Source organism: Heptranchias perlo, chromosome X, assembly GCF_035084215.1.
Source record: "Heptranchias perlo isolate sHepPer1 chromosome X, sHepPer1.hap1, whole genome shotgun sequence".
Classification (NCBI taxonomy): Eukaryota; Metazoa; Chordata; class Chondrichthyes; order Hexanchiformes; family Hexanchidae; genus Heptranchias; species Heptranchias perlo.
The window spans coordinates 12,632,592-12,651,832 of record NC_090370.1 but is presented as its reverse complement, the minus strand read 5'-3'; the positions used below and the strand labels follow the sequence as shown (position 1 = coordinate 12,651,832).

Sequence of the window (19,241 nt, the reverse complement as noted above, 5' to 3'; positions counted from 1 at the left end):
ATTGCAATAGTAAGCTCATCATGACAACCCTAATAGTGGTAACTGCACAAAACGACATTGGTAAGATGGTACAGTGTGCAGAGTACACTACCGATTATCTGATAGGGGGTTACCTATTGAATCTGAAAAATCGACCCACCTGATTGATAAAAGTCAGAGATAATCATGGGATCACAGGGCGCTAAATTGGGCCGTGTAGCGCCCGTTGTTTCGGCGCTACACGGCCTCCTGAAGTGCCAAGATGGCGTCTTGGCTGCGCACATACGTTTCCAGCGTGGACGTCATCTTGGTATAGGAGTTAGCGCATGTGCAAATACTGAATGCCGGAAGCATGTAAAGTAAGGAGAAAATGGATACAATCAGTGTGTAACGCTGATTTAAAGTGATAGACACCATTTTGGGACTTAACGCTCAACTTAACGCAGAGTCTTAACCACGACCATCTGAACATGTCTTAGAGTGCCTGGAGGACCCCCCACCAGCACTATTTAAAGGGACCATGCAGGATTTACAGGTTAGTGGCTGGATTATTGCTTCTGGCTGCTGAGACATTTGTAACTGTTTTTGGAGGTCTCCTATACTTGAATACTAGGACGTAGGGACATAGCCTAACATTTAGAACCAGGACGTGCAGGAGTTAAGTTAGGAAACACTTCTACATGCAAAGGGTGGGAGAAGTTTGGAACGCTCTTCTGCAAACGACAGCTGATGCTAGCTCAATTGTGAATTCTAAATCTGAGATTGATAGATTTCTGTGAACCAAAGGTATTAAGGGATATGGGGCTTAGGCGGGTATATGGAGTTAGGTCACAGATCAACCATGATCTCGCTGAATGGCGGAACAGACTCGAGGGGCTAAATGCCACTGCCATTTGCTGCCTCCTGATATGCTCCACCTTCTCCTGCAAGAAAGCGGGATGTGGTCTGGGTGATGTGCCTGTCATGGTTGAATAGCTGCCAGTGTGTGTGGCCTGTGAGTTGTGGGTGGGTGGCTTGAAACAGTGGTAATGTGTAAGGGTGAGAGGAAGCATCTGATTGGAAGAGTTGAATCCTGATGGAAAGAGTTTGTTGGTATGTGGGTGATGGGGGGGTGTAGTATACAGCTAGTGGTGCAGTTGGTAGGAGACGCCACTTGACAGTTGACCTCACTCACCTTGACCACTCGTGTCAAAGCATTGAACTTCTTCCTGCACTGCATCCATGTTCATGATGCTGTGCGCCTGGCATTGACTTCGTCCTCTACTGCCTCTTGGGCATCTGTCTGGAGGGCCAAGTGCCGCCCCCCCCGCCCCGTGGATATAGGACGTCCCTCCTTCTGTCCACCTCTTGCACCAAGGCCTCTAGTGCATCAGCAGAGAACCTTGGTGCACGCACACTCACAGGCCTGGTACCAACTCAGATCAGCAGATTGGTGAGGTTTGGTGTGCAGATTGGAGGATGAGGAATTTAGTAGTGCGCAACCTTTATTCAATGTTTTAACATAACTCATCAGTGTGTAAACATGGGGACGGGACCTGCATCTGTGTTTTACGTGTGCGATATCTGATCGCCGTTCAGACTCCGTGCAGACAGCAAACTGTTATTTTCCGCAAATAACAGGTACCAGCTACCTTTAAGAGATTTCTAACAGTCAGCCTGCCTTTAAGAGATTGGGGCTCCCCCTGTTGGTGGAAAGTGTGAATTGCATGGAATCCTCGTCCAACTCTTGATTTCCAACGCAGATTGCAGGCAAGTCCTCAGGCCTGACGAAAGTCTCGTCCTGCCTGTGCAGGGGCCATTGGGCGCAGGGTAATAGCAGATCGCGCTACCCCCACCCAATAATTGGCCCTATCCAATTTTTTTCCCCCATAGTGTTTGAAATGATTACTTCTAATTGAACTTTCAGGCAATTTGCATAATATTTAATAAAAACAGAAAATGCTGGAAATACTCAGCAAGTCAGGCAGCATCTGTGGAGAAAGAAACAGAGTTAATGTTTCAGGTCGAAGACCTTTCTTCAGAACTAAGTTCTGACAGGGTTCTGATGAAAGGTCTTCGACCTGAAACGTTAACTCTGTTTCTCTCTCCACAGATGCTGCCTCACTTGCTGAGCTTCTCCAGCATTTTCTGTTTTTATTTCAGATTTCCAGCATCCGCAGTATTCTGCTTTTGCATAATATTTAGCTGTCCGGTTTCATCCTAGTCTCACTGCATTTTGCCCCAAGGACTGCATTCAATGCACAGAAGACAACTTTTCTCTGTACTTTCATGTGAATGCACCAGTTTTTAATTGATTATTTTGCCCTTCCAAATTGGTCACACGCAACAGACACCTGGTGCACCCTCATTTTCAATTTGCGCATCTCTGTTCTCCCCCCAACTCTTAAAATTATTTGTCTTTTTAAAAAAAACATTTCATTTAAAAATGCATCTCACAACCACAAACTCTCATTCTCCATTGAGCTATTATTGAGAGGAGTTCCCAAGCAGCAGCCAGGCACTACCCAAGTGATAAGGAGGAAAGACAGGAAACCGAGCCACACCAGATTTCTCACATAGCTCTAGTAACTGGATCAAGATTAACAAGAGGCAAGGCCTGAGAGAAGGTCACCCGAGTGCTTTCCTATCTGGAAAATGGCAAAGACACCGAAAGAGGAAAGGAAAGCATATATATTAGAGAAAGGAGTTAAAAAAATCTTTTCACACAAAAAACTACCTTACCATACATTTTATAAAAATAATTTCATTGTTGCCAATCTCTCTCATTTCCCCTAAATGTCACTCATTCTCCTGGTCTGTTCTTGGTTTGGGTTTCTGTATCATAATTCCTGTTTTTGATGTTCTCTTCCTCCGATCTATTTTTTCCAAGTACAGTCTCTCAGATACTCTTTTCTATCTGTTACTCAGTCTTTAGGAAATCACAAAGATGAGGGAGGCCGTTCGGCCCGTCTAGCTAATTTTTTCCATTGAAACCTACAGTCCCACCATCATTGCATCTCATTGCCCTTTGAGTAACTCCAGAGTTATTGCCTCCACTCCCCTACTCAGAGCCTATGCCAAGTATTGATCACTCTGTGTAAGAAGTGCTTCCTGACATCAGTCCTGAACTGACCTTTTACCAGTTTGTCCCGTAGTTGTGGTTTAACTTGAAGTAGATCTTAGGATTAACCTTTTTTATCCTACTCTGTATCTTGTATACCTCTATATACCCTCTCATTCACCCCCTTACGAGGTTGAAGAGTTCTTTCCTCATAATTCATGCCAACACTAGGGGTCATGGCCCTTCTCTGCAACACTTCCACGGCCTGGATGTTTCCCCTATACCTCGATGACCAGAAACGGACACAGATGCAGTCTGATCAGAGCACTGTACAACTTCACCATGACAACCTCCAAAATCAATTCTACTCAGGAGGCCTGCCACAAATTGAGGGGAGGGGGAGGGAGAAGGGAGGAAGCTGCTAAGCTGAAAAAGTTTAATTTTGGTGATGGGGCCTCTACACAGCCGCACTCTTATCTTGATGCCCAGAGGCCTCCTCCACCAACCTTTGAATCCTAGATGCAAGGCCCAACAGTTAAACTCAGCAAATATGAGAAACATACTGGAGGCTGTGTTTTCCTCACCTGCCTCAAATTAATGTAGGCCCACTCAAATATGGGTGGGTGTACACTGCCCCAATGGGACCTGATGCCGTCAAATGAGAAGAATGCAATCAAGTAACTTTCTACCACCACCCACTACAGAGCTGCTGAAGAATTGGTGGAGCACGGCAGAAAGACCAAGTCCGTAAGTGTTGAGTCTACTATCACTCCTAGATTTCATTCAGCCTCTTTCCTAGCTAATTCAATGCCATTCATTGAGTATTTTGTTGGGTATGGGTATGAAGGGATATGGAACAAAGACAGGTAAATGGAGTTGAGGTACAGATCAGCCATGATTTAATTAAATGGCGGAACAAGCTCGAGGGGCTGAATGGCCTCCTCCTGTTTCTACTCTAGCCCCTTTTTTGGGCCTGTCTCACCTTTCAACTGACAATTTAAGTCTTACCAACACATTGAAGTGAGGCCACACATCAAGCCCAGTCAATCTATTTTTGGTGGTTGAGGGGTGAATATTGGCCAGGACAGAGGGAAAACTCCCCATTCTTCTCTAGTGCTATGGGATCTTTAATATATACCTGAATCGGCAGACAGGACCTCAATTTAACATCATCCAAAGGATGGATATTCTCTTTACTGTTTACTTATCTTAGAACTTTGCCAAGTATCCATGACAACTCAATGTGAAAACCACTGATTGTTCCAATTTATCTGTAACAATAAAGGATGTGTGACCCAGTCTTGGAGAATTCACACACTCACCCATGGAGGGTTCTGTAGTTATGCCAATGCTCTGAAGTAGTGCTTCAGTCTCTTTACGCTTTCTCTCCAGGTCCAACTCATCCTGAGAGGCAGAAGGGATCTCCTTCTTGAAATCACCCTGAAAGCATTTTAAGATGATTCACTGCTCGAGGCTTTTACAGTATCTCACAAAACTACGTGCATACTCGGTGCCATACCTCATCCAGAATCAAAGCTATGAAAGATATAAATGTCCAGTGTTTGCAAATAAGAAATCACTGATCACAGAGCAGTTTAGTTATTACTAACAGCACAATATGAAACACAAAAAAGTTTCAACATTTTATATTAATACCCACTCTAAACTCTTTCAATAGAAAGAACATAGGGGGCTGGAAATTCGGCCGTGTAGCACCCATTGTGTAGGTGCTACACAGCCTCCTGAAGTTCTAAAATGGCATCCGGAACGTGCGCTCACACTTTTAGCGTGACGTGCGTTGGTCGCAATCTTGGTAAAGGGGTTTGCGCAGATGCAGATAACGAACGCCGGCTGCATGTAAAGTAAGAATATGCGTTAGATCAGTGTGCAACGCTGATTTAAAGGGATATACACCATTTTGGCACTTAACGCTCCAGCCAACGCACGACCACCTGAACATGTCTTAGACGTCCTGAAGGCCTCCCCACCAGCGCTATTTAAAGGGACCATGCAGGATTTACAGGTTAGCTGCTGGATTATTGCTTCTGGCTGCAATTCTGCTTCTGACAGTTGTACCTGTTTTTGAGGGTCTCGTATACACGAATACTAGGACGAGGGGACATAGCCTAAAAATTAGAGCCAGGACTTTCAGGAGTGAAGTTAGGAAATGCTTCTACACGCAAAGGGTGGGAGAAGTTTGGAACTCTCTTCTGCAAGTGGTAGTTGGTACTAGCTCACTTGTTAATTTTAAGTCGGAGATTGATGGATTTTTGTTAACCAAGGGTATTAAGGGATATGGGGCTAAGGCGGGTATATGGAGTTAGGTCACAGATCAACCATGATCTCATTGAATGGCGGAACAGGCTCAAGGGGCTAAATGCCACTGTCACTTGCTGCCTCCTGTTATGCGCCACCTGCTCCTGCAAGAAAGCGAGACGTGTGTCGGTGAGTGCCCTGCAGGATGTTTGGGTGATGTGCCTGTCATGGTTAAATAGCTGCCAGTGTGTGTGGCCTGTGAGTTGTGGGTGGGTGGCTTGTAACAGTGGTAACGTGTGAGGGTGAGAGGAAGCGTCTGATTGGAAGAGTTGAGTACTGATGGAAAGATTTTGTTGGTATGTGGGTGATGGGGGTGTAGTGTGTGGAGCAGTGGATGCGGCTAGTGGTGCAGTTGACAGTTGACCTCACTCACCTTGATCACTTGTGTCAAAGCATTGAACTTCTTCCTGCACTGCATCCACGGTCGTGGTGCTGTGTGCCTGGCATTGACTTCGTCCCCTACTGCCTCCCACTGCATCTTGAGCTTATGTCTGGAGGGCCTCTTGCACCGCACCGCCCCCCCCCCCTGTGATATAGGATGCCCCTCCTTCTGTCCACCTCTTGCTCCAAGTTCTCCAGTGCATCAGCAGAGAACCTTGGTGCACACTCTCTCGCAGGCCTGGTACAAACTCAGATCGGCAGATTGGAGGATGTGGGATTTAGTAGTGCGCAACCTTTATTCAATGTTTTAACATAACTCATCAGTTATAGGGACGGGACCTACATCTATGTTTTACATGGATGAGTGCAGCTCCAGCAACACTCAAGAAGCTCGACACCATCCAGGACAAAGCAGCCCGCTTGATTGGCACCCCATCCACCACCCTAAACATTCACTCCCTTCACCACTGGCGCACTGTGGCTGCAATGTGTACCATCCACAGGATGCACTGCAGCAACTCGCCAAGGCTTCTTCGACAGCAACTCCCAAACCCACGACCTCTACCGCCTGGAAGGACAAGAGCAGCAGACACATGGGAACAACACCACCTGCACGTTCCCCTCCAAGTCACACACCATCCCGACTTGGAAATATATTGCCGTTCCTTCATCGTCGCTGGGTCAAAATCCTGGAACTCCCTTCCTAACAGCACTGTGGGAGAACCTTCACCACACGGACTGCAGCGGTTCAAGAAGGCTCCTCACCACCACCTTGGCAATAAATGCTGGTCTCACCAGCGACACCCACATCCCATGAAGAAATAAAAAAAAAACGTGTGCGACGTCCGATCTCCGTTCAGACTCCGTGCGGACCCGTATCTTATATTTTGCACTTGTATATATGGTGCAGGCTGCCTTTGAGAGATGCGAGCAGCTCACGCGTGATTTGGGCCCCCCTGCTGGTGAGAAGTGTCGATGCTGGAGAGAACATTGCAGCTCGGCCTCCATGCTGCGCTTCAATCAGGTAAATGAGGTGGCAGCACGAATCTAATGTGCTGCCTGCATCGGGACCACCGGGCGCAGGCTAATTGCGCAACGCGATGCCCATGCCCGGATTCGGGCCTTATCCAATTTAATCCCCAGGAAATCAAAGAGGAGAAAAAGGCCATTAGACCCATCATAACTCATCCAACTGCATTTTGAATTCCCCCTTCTTTGTCTCTACTTTGTAGATTATCCCAAACACGTGTCATGCTTTGAATAAAGACTTTTAAAAAAAAATCTACTTTTGACTAATTGAAATTTATGTTCTCTGGTTCTACCGGCCTGACTTACACTGCAAATTATTCTGGGCTTACTTCATCTATACTATTCAATATCCCACAATTTGTGTCTCTCTCCTCTCTTTCTCCACCCCCCCAACCAACCATCTTCTTTCTGAACCAGTGGTTTCCAAACATTTGTGTGGAGGACACCATGCAAATATTTACCCCAACATTCTGTTTCTTTTTAATTGTTTCTCCATATGTCTCAACATTGAAAGTGATGACTCCACTGTCACTCCCTGGTCCCTTTTTTTTGATGTGGATGAAGTTTATATCATGCAATATGAACATCTCTTGTGTTAGTACAATATTGAATTTACAAAATGGGCATTACTGCAGTTGCAGTCACGTGGGGACGATTTTCATTTGCACATGATAAACGTACACGATGAGTCAGAGTGAAACCCGTGCGATTTTCAGGGTCAGCCTTCATTATTATGTGGTTGGTGAGCTCTCCAATTTGAAGGTGGGAGATTAAACAGTTTTACGCCTCTGTCAAAAATGCGAAAGAAATTACTCCATATGGCATAACTTCAAGGATAGTGTTTTAATTTTTTTTAAAAAATGGATTATTTCCTTAAACATACTTATATAATATTAACAAACATGGCAGCGAATTACAAGGCAGTAATTCAATCTTAGTTTTGTGATTAGAATCATGAAATTGAATGACTCCTTTGTAACTCACACCTATTATCCTATGTGCTCATTCTAGCCGATGAATAAATCCAAATTTTCAAACTTTTAACTCAGTGGAACTTTCACAAAGGAATTAAAATCCTTCATCAAACACAGGGCATATGATTTATGAGACCTGCAATTACAATGACAGGCTCTCTTTTCTCATAATTCAGGCCTTAACTTTGTTGAATGATGTTGGATGATAGCTCCTCAATTTGTATGAGGCAGGGAGTAATCCATTTACTACTTTTTATTACACTAAATTCCACTCAGTTTTTCTCAGGTGATACTTTTAAAGGCGCTCACGCAGAAATGTGCAGTACAGGCAGGATGATTACTGTGTGAGATGAGCACCACAATGTCCTGCATCTGATAAAAATGTAAAACTTCATTCAAAATTATTTTCTTTTGTTTTTGAAGTTAATTATATATTTTTCCAGGGTGTTTTAAAAAAAAAATTGGCTTCTCAAGTGTACATTCACACCTATATTTTGTGAAGCCAGTTCCCAAGTCCCCCTGTGCACATCTGTTCCCTTCATTGTATACTCTTTGCTCATTTAATCATCCAATACAAGAATACATTTGTCAGTATTCAATTTAATTGATCATTGGTCTGTCCAATTGCATAACTGATTTGAATTCTTCGGCAATTCTTTGGCTACATTGTCTATCTCTACTTTTCTCCCTATTTTAGTGTTGTCCCCAAATGTAACAAGCTTACAAGCTGGTTACTACAGAGTTTTGTAGCAAATACTAAAAAGTGACCACACTTTTAATGGCCCAACTGTTATAGGTTTAGGGCTTGTCAATTCAATTACAATTTTTGTTTTGCAAGGAATTGTTCTGCCAAAGTTTAAGAATTTCAACATTTCCCCTTTTCCCTTTCTTCAGCTATGGAGTGCTAACACCTCTATCGTCCCTCCCCAAGGGCAGTTAAATTTCACTTTTACATAGCCTCCAGAATATCTATTATGCTTGTCAAGCGAACTTTGAACCCTGAACCTCAATAGGCTGATTGAGCCCACCAGTAGTTTGCTCAATGAATAAGAGGGACAGGGCAGGAAGTCATAGAATCGTACAGCACAGAAGGAGGCCATTTGGCCCATCATGCCTGTGCCAGCTCTTTGGAAGAGCTATCCAATTAGTCCCACTCCCCTGCTCTTTCCCCATAGCCCTTTGAAAGTTACTATTGAATTTGCTTCCACTGCCCTTTCAGGCAGCGCATTCCAGATCATTACAACACACTGCATAAAAATATTTCTCCTGATTTCCCCTCTGGTTGTTTTGCTAATTACCATAAATCTGTGTCCTCTGGTTACCGACCCACCTACCAGCGGAAATAGTTTCTTCTTATTTACTCTATCAAAGCCCCTCATGATTTTGAACACCTCTACTCAATCTCCCCTTAACCTTCTCTGCTCTAAGGAGAACAATCCCAGCTTCTCCAGTCTCTCCACATAACTGAAGACCCTCATCCTTTCTATGGAACGACGAGCCAGATCGGCTGAATGGTTTGCCACAACTGCACTTCTGTGAGATGCTGAGAGCCAAATCTGAATGAAATAAAAACATTTCATCAGTCCAGACAAATGCTACAAACATGACAGCTGAGAATGATAGATTCGTCACTGCACAATGAGATTTTTTTTTTAAAAAAAGAACTGAAGACTCAAATATATAAGTACAATTAACTCGTAGCGAGCTGTTATGATCTGGAATACACTGCCTGAAAGTGTGGTGGAAGCAGATTCAGTAGTAACTTTCAAAAGGGAATTTTTTTCTTTATTCGTTCATGGGACGTGTGTGTCGCTGGCAAGGCCAGCATTTATTGCCCATCCCTAATTGCCCTTGAGAAGGTGGTGGTGAGCCGCCTTCTTGAACCGCTGCAGTCCGTGTGGTGAAGGTTCTCCCACAGTGCTGTTAGGAAGGGAGTTCCAGGATTTTGACCCAGCGACAATGAAGGAACGGCGATATATTTCCAAGTCGGGATGGTGTGTGACTTGGAGGGGAACGTGCAGGTGGTGTTGTTCCCATGTACCTGCTGCTCTTGTCCTTCTAGGTGGTAGAGGTCGCGGGTTTGGGAGGTGCTGTCAAAGAAGCCTTGGCGAGTTGCAGCAGTGCATCCTATGGATGGTACACACTGCAGCCACGGTGCGCCGGTGGTGAAGGGAGTGAATGTTTAGGGTGGTGGATGGGGTGCCAATCAAGCGGGCTGCTTTGTCCTGGATGGTGTCGAGCTTCTTGAGTGTTGTTGGAGCTGCACTCATCCAGGCAAGTGGAGAGTATTCCATCACACTCCTGACTTGTGCCTTGTAGATGGTGGAAAGGCTTTGGGGAGTCAGGAGGTGAGTCACTCACTGCAGAATACCCAGCCTCTGACCTGCTCTTGTAGCCACAGTATTTATGTGGCTGGTCCAGTTAAGTTTCTGGTCAATGGTGACCCCCCCCCCCAGGATGTTGATGGTGGGGGAGTCGGTGATGGTAATGCCGTTGAATGTCAAGGGGAGGTGGTTAGACTCTCTCTTGTTGGAGATGGTCATTCCCTGGCGCGAATGTTACTTGCCACTTATCAGCCCAAGTCCGGATGTTGTCCAGGTCTTGCTGCATTCGGGCACGGACTGCTTCATTATCTGAGGGGCTGTGAATGGAACTGAACACTGTGCAATCATCAGCGAACATCCCCATTTCTGACCTTATGATGGAGGGAAGGTCATTGATGAAGCAGCTGAAGATGGTTGGGCCTAGGACACTGCCCTGAGGAACTCCTGCAGCAATGTCCTGGGGCTGAGATGATTGGCCTCCAACAACCACTACCATCTTCCTTTGTGGTGGGTATGACTCCAGCCACTGGAGAGTTTTTCCCCTTGATTCCCATTGACTTCAATTTTACTAGGGCTCCTTGGTGCCACACTTGGTCAAATGCTGCCTTGATGTCAAGGGCAGTCACTCTCACCTCACCTCTGGAATTCAGCTCTTTTGTCCATGTTTGGACCAAGGCTGTAATGAGGTCTGGAGCCGAGTGGTCCTGGAAAAAAATTGCAGGGCTATGGGGAAAGAGCAGGGGAGTGGGATTAATTGGATAGCTCTTTCAAAGAGCTGGCACAGGTACAATGGGCTGAATAATTTTTGTCGGAGCTGTATGATTCAATGAATTAGGTGGAAGAGAGTACTTCCAACACAAATATTCAAAGATAAGTTCAATGAAGGACTGCATACTGGAGTATTCAGATGAAGGGGTCAGTGTAGCTATAATCCCAAATAAAATTAGTCCAGACCATAAAACTATTCTGCGTTATTTATTGCAATACACTAGTTTGACAACTTCACTCAAAGGGATCATAGGACAGATTAGAAATAGAGCACTGTTCCTGTGGAGGCAGCTCTTCCAAGGTTGGTTGTGAAACGCATTAAGGCAACATAGGGTAACTTTACCATGTATCTGACCTGGGTACAATCCCATTGCCTCCCATCTTAATCAGGACATTCACAAACATAAATAGTGCTTGTTTGGATTTCACTACATTGGCCAACAATATGCAGACTCACATCCTTTCTTTTTTTCTCCTCCTCCTTTCTCTTCTTTTCCTCTCTGATCTGCGCTAACCGTAGCTTTTTGCGTTCCAGCTCAGCTTTGAGTTCACTCTTGTCTGCCATTGTAGGGTACCTGAAAATATAAAGAGATCGGCTCAGCTGGATAATAAATCATAGTTATTCTATTCCAAACTGTGTTGCAGTTAGTGGTCCTTTTAACACAATGCTTGTAACCACTAGATAGTGTGACAACATTTTTTTCCCCCACAGGGCTACTTCTGGTGGACCACAAGCTTCATATCGTTGGCAACACTCTTGTCTTTATATCAAATTAAAACACTGAAAGACAGAATCAATTAATTCACCAAAAACCTACATCGGAGCCCAGCACGTCTCCATTGCTGAACCCAGCTATGCCTCATGTTCTAGAAACTAGTGAGCTTCTACACAGCTGCTGGTTCTGCCCTTTGAGTTCAGTGGCACGGAGTCATGATCCTTCAAGTCCCAGAGCACTAATGTGGCATTTTGGTACCCCCTACAAATGCCTGGTCCTATGCATAGGGCAGTTGATCAACCTCCTCCTGTCTGGATCAGGTGGCCTGAATGCACATTGCCTGGATCCAGACGTTTTGACCGATTAGAAAGAAAGAACTTGCAGTCATATAGCGCCTTCCTCAACCTCAGGATGTCCCAAAACACTCCACAGTCAATGGAGTAGTTCTGAAGCATTGTCACGTTGTAAAGTGGAAAAAGTGGCAGCAAATTTGCGCACAGCAAAGTCCCACAAACAGCAATGAGATAATGACCAGATAATCTGTTTTAGTGATGTTGGTTGATGGATAAATATTGGCCAGGACACTGAGACAACTCCCCTGCTCTTCTTCGAAATAGTGCCATGGGATTTTTTTACGTCCACCTGAGAGGGCGGACGGGATCTCAGTTTAACGTTTCATCCGAAAGACTGCACCCCCGACAGTGCAGCACTCTCTCAGTACTGCAACGAGGCCTAGATTATATGCTCAAGTCATGACCTTCTCGCTTAGAGGCAATAGTGCAACCACTGAGTCAAGGCTCAAACAGAAAAAATTATGTATTTGCTTTGCCTAAAATCAAAGGAAATTCCTGTTTATGGCCCCATCAACCTAAATTACTGTTTTGGTTGTGCTGGATTCTGGACATATCAGGTACATCTAAATGATGACTTGCAAGTCGTCATTTAGATGTACCTGATATGTCCAGAATCCAGCACAACCAGTCTCACAAATGTTGAAGCCCTGTCTCATTTCTGTGTTCTGTTTGAACCAGTCTTCTCTCGAATTCTTATAAAAATTCAAAGAAGTTTTGACTACAGAATGGGGCCCATTTTCTGAGTTGGACTTGGTTGTTTGGTAAGAGTCACTGCCTGATTTATTTGTAATGAGCACACCTTTATTGGTGCATTGTTATATTTTACTATATTTCTGGCTCCGCTTCCCTTAACAAATGTGTACTTTATTGCTTCTGCATTTTTCTTGATTTGATACCCTGAAAAAAAAATTGTTTAAACCACTGTTTAGTTAATAAAGTTCAACGACAGGTTCATCAGTGCTCAGAAAACTGTAACTGACTTTGGGCAATAGAACAAAAACAGCTCAACGACAGCCTACAATTCAAGTCTCAGCAATGTCCACACCCCCCGAGAACGCAACTTCACTTGACACAATCGGCATATAGATATATAGCTATTTTTTTCTTAAAAAGTGATCTGTAATTTTCATAAACACAAACCAATCTAGAACACAAAGACTATTACAGTATACCTTGCATCATACAAGTTTCAGAAATAATTCCACATATATAAATTCACTCAACTTAAAATTTACTATTGCTGAATCAACAAGTCATCCTCAACCAGGGGATTGGATAATCCAGGACGAAGCCATGCATGATAAAGGGGGTTAGCAAAAGTAATAAATAGATTGGGATCGCATCCTTATTGATTGTAGAATTCATTTTTGACTTCACCATTTTGAGTTAATTAGTCCTAAAATAAATTGTGTATTTCATTGATCCTCCGAGGGAAATTACATGAAAGCACTAGACAGCAACACACTGCACTTTTGAGCAGTATTTACCATGGGGAAAGTAATGTAAAATGAAGCATTACTGACTTTAAAAAAAATCCTGAGGCTATAGAATGAATAATTTATTAATACATAAACACACCCTTCTATTTACAGGCTACTTGCTGCAATAGCAACACACCCTTTTTCTTCCAGACTAACTGTTTTGACAGAAGTTAAAAGCATTATTAAGATTACATACAAACCTGAAGTCTATAAATTCAGTGAGGTGTCACGCAGTGCTGGTTAAAATATGCTATTTTAGATTTGAGAAGATGCTTGTGGAAAGAAACACACAAGAAACATTGCTTTGGCCAAAAGCTAAGGAACAATTTCCAAACCCTAATATCCCACCTGTTCATTTTTCGGATTTCATCTTTTAGTTTTGTGTACAGCTGTTAATAAAATCACAAACTTTACAGTGATTTTTTACACCAATCTATAATATATTAAATTTGATCTGTATGTTCCGCACTCTCCATTTGGGCATCACTATTCTGTGACATAGTCATGCCTGCAGCTGCACACTTCTACCACTAGAAGCTGCAGATCTCCATACCTGCACCATTCTGGAAAATCCCTTCCAGACTCTGAGCAATGCCACAGGAGATTCACGCAGCAGCCATCTTTAATAGAACAAGGTTAGTTATACAATTAAAGCACATCAAACTTGAATGTTACAGTACCTTGGTTAATCTCTAGATAATCAATCCCTATTCCCTCACCAGCAATTGATGGTGGAGGGGGGGGGGGGGATAAAGAGAGAGGGAGATAAAAAGAGAGGGATAGAAGTAGTTGGGGTTGATTGTGATATTTTGTTGAAAATTGGAGTGGCAGAGGGCCAATACAGCACTTCACATGATGTCTCAAACATAGCCCCTCAAAAACCACACCACTTACAACCACACACTCATTTTGGAAAGTGTAGCAGCCACATTATGTAGGTACATAATTTCATTGAATATCCATCATGTCATGATATTCCTCATTCATGGAAGTGAATCCACACTTCCTCACTGATTCTCAGATCCTGGGCATCTGCCCTATGCTAACTGTAGTCCATTTATGAATAGATATTGAAAACATTATTTTTAAAAATTAAAACCTTAACTGAATTGAATTGCTGTAGCCGGACAGCCCATTTTGGCATGGGTATGGTAAAGGTTTTTAAAAACGTCGTCCTTCACATCCACCCTATTGTAACTGAACTGAGCTGAAGAGATGTCCAGTGCCACAGGAACTGCATATTCAATCGAGACTGCAAAGTACAAAGCAATGAGTAATCTATTTATTCCACACCCTCTCTTTCAATGTGTGCATGCTTCAATGCCAAATCAGTCTTGTAATAAAGATGTCCTGCAGACTCAACATGAAATGGTTTAAAAGGAACACTTCAGGATAAAGATACTGCAGTAATAGCATATCCTTATGTATTTGCAAACCCCCCTCCCCACCAATAAAACCACTGAACTAAGGCTGGTCTCTTGATTTAAGATTACCATCTTCATATCAATTTTCAGTCTAGGTGCTGGACTGTGGCATTTACGTGCTGGCAACCCCCTCTCCACGCACCCCACTGAGAGTACTAAGGAACAGGCAGACTACAGAAGAGCAGTGTTTGTGCACACTAGACTCAGAAATGACAAGGAGCTGGTGGCTTCAGTTCAGATACCAGTTAATATATGATACTTGAAAACAAATTTAAGTTACAACTTTTTTTTAAACATAATGGGGATTTTGCATATGAATACTGGAGAATAAGTACAAAAGAATTTTTTAAAAATTAGGCCCAATTGCCTGTCTCTTTTTCACAAATTAAACCCACCTTAACATTTTTCTCAATCCCTTGCAGGCCTTCATCCTGTATTTGTTTGAAGAACCCTCTGCTAGAGATGAGTTGGTGGCACAGCGCGTTGGTGTAACAAGCTGACAGTTGGATATGGGTTCACCCCTTCAATCTCAGCCGTGCTCATGTATCCATTACAAAACAGCATCAACAAAAGCCCAAGACGCAGTTACCTACCCCAATCTCTCAGCTGGGAGAAAGCACATGACATGAAGAGCTCCAAAGGGGGTCAAAAAAATGCTAAAGTTTACTCAAGGAAATCTTATTTAACTATAATAATGATGCCACTGCATAGGATACGAGTGAATCCTTCCCTGCAGATGTTGTAAAAATGACTGCTCACATGGTTACATTTTCTTAAAGGAACACTGTCTGCTGACAGCAGACATGCTGATGCTGCAATTCTAAAATGAACACTCTTACCAAATAAAATATATGGACTGCAGTATCCCAGCATTCTATCTCATATAGTGCCCATAGATATTAAGTTTGGAAAGATTTTGGTGCTCAAAAAGTACTGACATCCCTCATTTAGGAATGCAGGACACTCCAGGGACTTGAGCATGTAATTTAGGCTGACACTCCAGTGCAGCACTGAGGGAGTGCTGCATTGTTGGAGGTGTTGTATTTCGGAGGCAATATAAAAATGCAAGTCCTTCTTTCTTTTATATCTTTTGCACCCAGTGCCAGCATCAAACACACCCAGGTAAAATATAACGTGCCCTAACAAATGGCATAAGTCCAAACCTCAGATGAACACTCCCTATTGCACCAGTGTAAATTTCTCCATTATCAGTCATCCTAAAGACACCCAAGTATTGAGCTATATGCTAAGCCTAGAAAGCCCATTTCAGTTAGACCCTTACAGCCAGGAGAGGCTGAAGAGATTGACTGATTGATAGATCCCATCAGCCGAGACTGGTTTTAAATCCAGGGCCCAGATGCCAAAGGACAATGCATCACCCAGTCCTAACACAACATTGGAAAATGACCAGATGCCACATTCAACCGCTGTAAATATTTTGTCCAACTCTCCCAAGCTCAGAGCACTGGTTTGATGGATGCAGAGATCATAGAATCAGAAAATATTCCAGCACTGAAACAGACCATTCAGCCCATCAAATCTGCACTGGTGTTTTCCTCCATATGAGCCACTTAGTCTAATCTCTTGCTCGATCCCCATACCCTTTTTCAAACAACTAATTCCCATTTAAAAGAATTTATGGCCTCTGCTTCAACAGTAGTTTGTTTACAGAGAATTTCACATTCTAACCACTTTCTGTGTAAACAAATGTTTCTGTACTTCCCTTTTAATTCTTTTGTGATTACCTTCAATTTGTGCCCTCGGCATCATGTCCACACCAACAGAAGTGCAATTGCACACCTCCTCCCAATATCTGGTTTTCTTGAAATTCGATAGCAATTTAGAAACCCCCACTTGTATTTTAAAAAGTTTCTGAAATTGGTTAATTTTTCAGTATGCATTCAATTAAAACAACATAATTTATTATTCCAGGGGCCTGATTTGAGAGTTTAGGGGGAGTGTCAGTGGAATGGGATGGGAAGATGTAGGTCCAATCCTCCACAGCATCTCCAGCGATGACAGAGAAAAAAAAGCAGGAGTAGTTTTAATAAGTACCTTGCCAACCAAAAGGGGCTATTGGTGGATGGCTGGAGGTAGGCCAGCCATTTCGTCAGCAGAAAAAAAAAGGCATGCTGAAAAACTAACTAGGCCAATAATTATCTTTTCCCCGTACAAGTAATTTTATACCCACTGAAAACCTCACACTAACATAATACCAGATCCCCACCCTTTTATAATGTATTTTTCCCCCACACACACATATTTAGAATGACAAGCCTTGAGGAAGCAGCATCAACCTAACTTGAAATGAAACATCCATGATTGACATCGTCGTGCGCCAATCGTCATTCGCGGATTGAAATCCCGCCCATCGAAGAGCCTATCAGTGCAGTGAGGGCGTTGCGGAATGGCATTTCAAGGTAGATTGACGGGCAGGTTGCGAGTTATCACTTCAATTCGCAATTAGTAAACATCTGATTGAAAACAACTTTTTATAACAGCCCCTTCTCTTAAAGTTAATCAATATTTAATACTCCCATCCGCTGTCGCGAGATTTTTTTTAAACTGCAGAAAATACACTAAAATCACCTTCCTCCCAAACGCTAACGTCGGTTTTTTCCACAATAACTGACATTTTATTGCAACTTTTTGTCTCATTTTATTAATTTTTCACTTAATTAATTTAAAGATAACTAACCTTTGATTCTAACATATATGTGTGTATATGAACGGAAGATGCTTCTGCGTCTCGCGGCTGCACCAACACAGCAGAGGAGGTGATGTCATCCCACAATGCAATGCGCGGGGGAGGACCGCCCGACAGTTGCCTCTCTGCTGCTGCAACTAATTATGCAAATTTAATGTGTCCCATTCCAGAAGGACCAATTCTACCTGCATTTCCAGCCTGACTTTAGACCTGTCAAGTCTTACTTATTAGGACTGACATTTTTTTGCTGTATGCCATACTGATGCACCTCTGTCTCATAAATGAAACCCACAGTCTGTGCTCCCATCCTCCACAAACATCACTTGAGGTTGGCAACTCTGGTTGGAGACATTCCTGGAGGGGTGATCAAGTGACATCTGACCACGATGAAGGAATAGAGAGACGTATGTCCAAGTTTGCTGATGACACCAAGTTAGGTGGTCCAGTAAATCGTGTAGATGGGAGCAGAAAGTTGCAAAGGGACATTGATAGAGTAAGTGAGTGGGCAAAACTGTGGCAGATGGAGTTCAATGTGGGGAAGTGTGAGGTCACCCACTTTGGACCTAAAAAAAATGGATCAGAGTATTTTCTAAATGGTGAGAAGCTCAGAACTGTGGAGGAGCAGAGAGATTTAGAACAGAAATCATTAAAAGCTACTGGACAAGTACGAAAAATAATTTAAAAGGCCAATAGAATGTTAACCTTTATCTTGAGGGCTGGAATACAAAGGGGGTGGAAGTTATGTTACAGCTGTACAGAGCTCTGGTTAGACCCCATCTGGAGAACAGCATTCAGTCCTGGGCACCGCATCTCTGGAAGGATACATTAGCCTTGGAGGGGGTGCAGTGCAGAGTCACCAGAATGATAATGGGGCTAAAAGAGTTAAATTATGAGGACAGTTTGCATAAACTTGGCTTGTATTGCCTTGAGTTTAGAAGATTAAGGGATAATCTAATTGAGGTATTTAAGATGATTAAATTATATGATAGTTTCTCCCTTATCTACCCTATTTCCTCTGGTGTGCAGCAATCTGTTCAATGATCTAAGAGTCATAAACCACCCAGTAGAGTTGAACCCAGCAAGAACTAGACAATGAAAGAAAATGGTATGAAAAGAGGTACAACGTTTTACTCAGCAGGAACTTTGACTACCTTCAAGATCAGGTTTGGATAAACAACGCTCACAATTCTCGCTAAAGTTCTCTATGTAATTTTAGACATAAGGCTGAGGTGTACTGCTCTGTATGGGGTTTCAAGATTAATGTTTTGAAACAATAATAAATGAAGTTAATTGTCAGACAGATTACTGTCTCCAGCTTTTTGAATCTGTTAAAAGGATAAGGAAGGAATTATCCAACAAGGAGGAGGCCATGTGGGCCTCAGTGCCTGCGCTAGTACATTCTTCTGTAATCCCATTTCCCCCCCCCCCCCAGATCCCTTCATATTCCTCCTTGTCAAATACTTATCCCATTCCCTTTTTAAATAATGTTCTAGTCTCTGCCTCAATAGCCATATGTGGTGAAGCATCTCATGGTCTAATAGCTCTCAGTTCAAGGATCTTCCTTCACCCTTGGTTCTTCCAGTGAGAATGCACGATGTCTGTGCCCTTGTTCCCCATTCACCCACCAGTGGGGATAGTGAGGGGCCCCAGGTTTCATTCACCTCTTTACTGACTGCTCCTCTCTCCCTGCCGCTCCCACTCGCCCCTTTACTGACTGCTCCTCTCTCCCTGCCGCTCCCACTCGCCCCT

The 19,241-nt window shown here is 43.3% G+C and overlaps 1 protein-coding gene across 4 annotated transcripts in view; it reads right to left on the bottom strand.

The window, feature by feature from the left end:
• LOC137307285 (cytoplasmic dynein 1 intermediate chain 2-like) overlaps positions 1-17,576 on the bottom strand; it is a 45,921-nt gene extending 28,345 nt beyond the window's left edge. For 3 of the 4 annotated variants that reach the window (XM_067976735.1, XM_067976737.1, XM_067976734.1), the window contains exons 1-3: positions 17,484-17,576; positions 11,269-11,386; positions 4,342-4,459 (exon numbers count right to left, since the gene is read on the bottom strand). In XM_067976735.1, the coding sequence (XP_067832836.1) occupies positions 4,342-4,459; positions 11,269-11,376 (226 nt within the window). In that variant the 5' untranslated portion in view covers positions 11,377-11,386; positions 17,484-17,576. Of the gene's footprint in view, positions 1-4,341; positions 4,460-11,268; positions 11,387-14,466; positions 14,614-17,483 lie in introns of all 4 variants that reach the window. The other variant, XM_067976736.1, reaches the window with a different exon arrangement.
• Between the last annotated feature and the right edge of the window lie 1,665 nt (positions 17,577-19,241).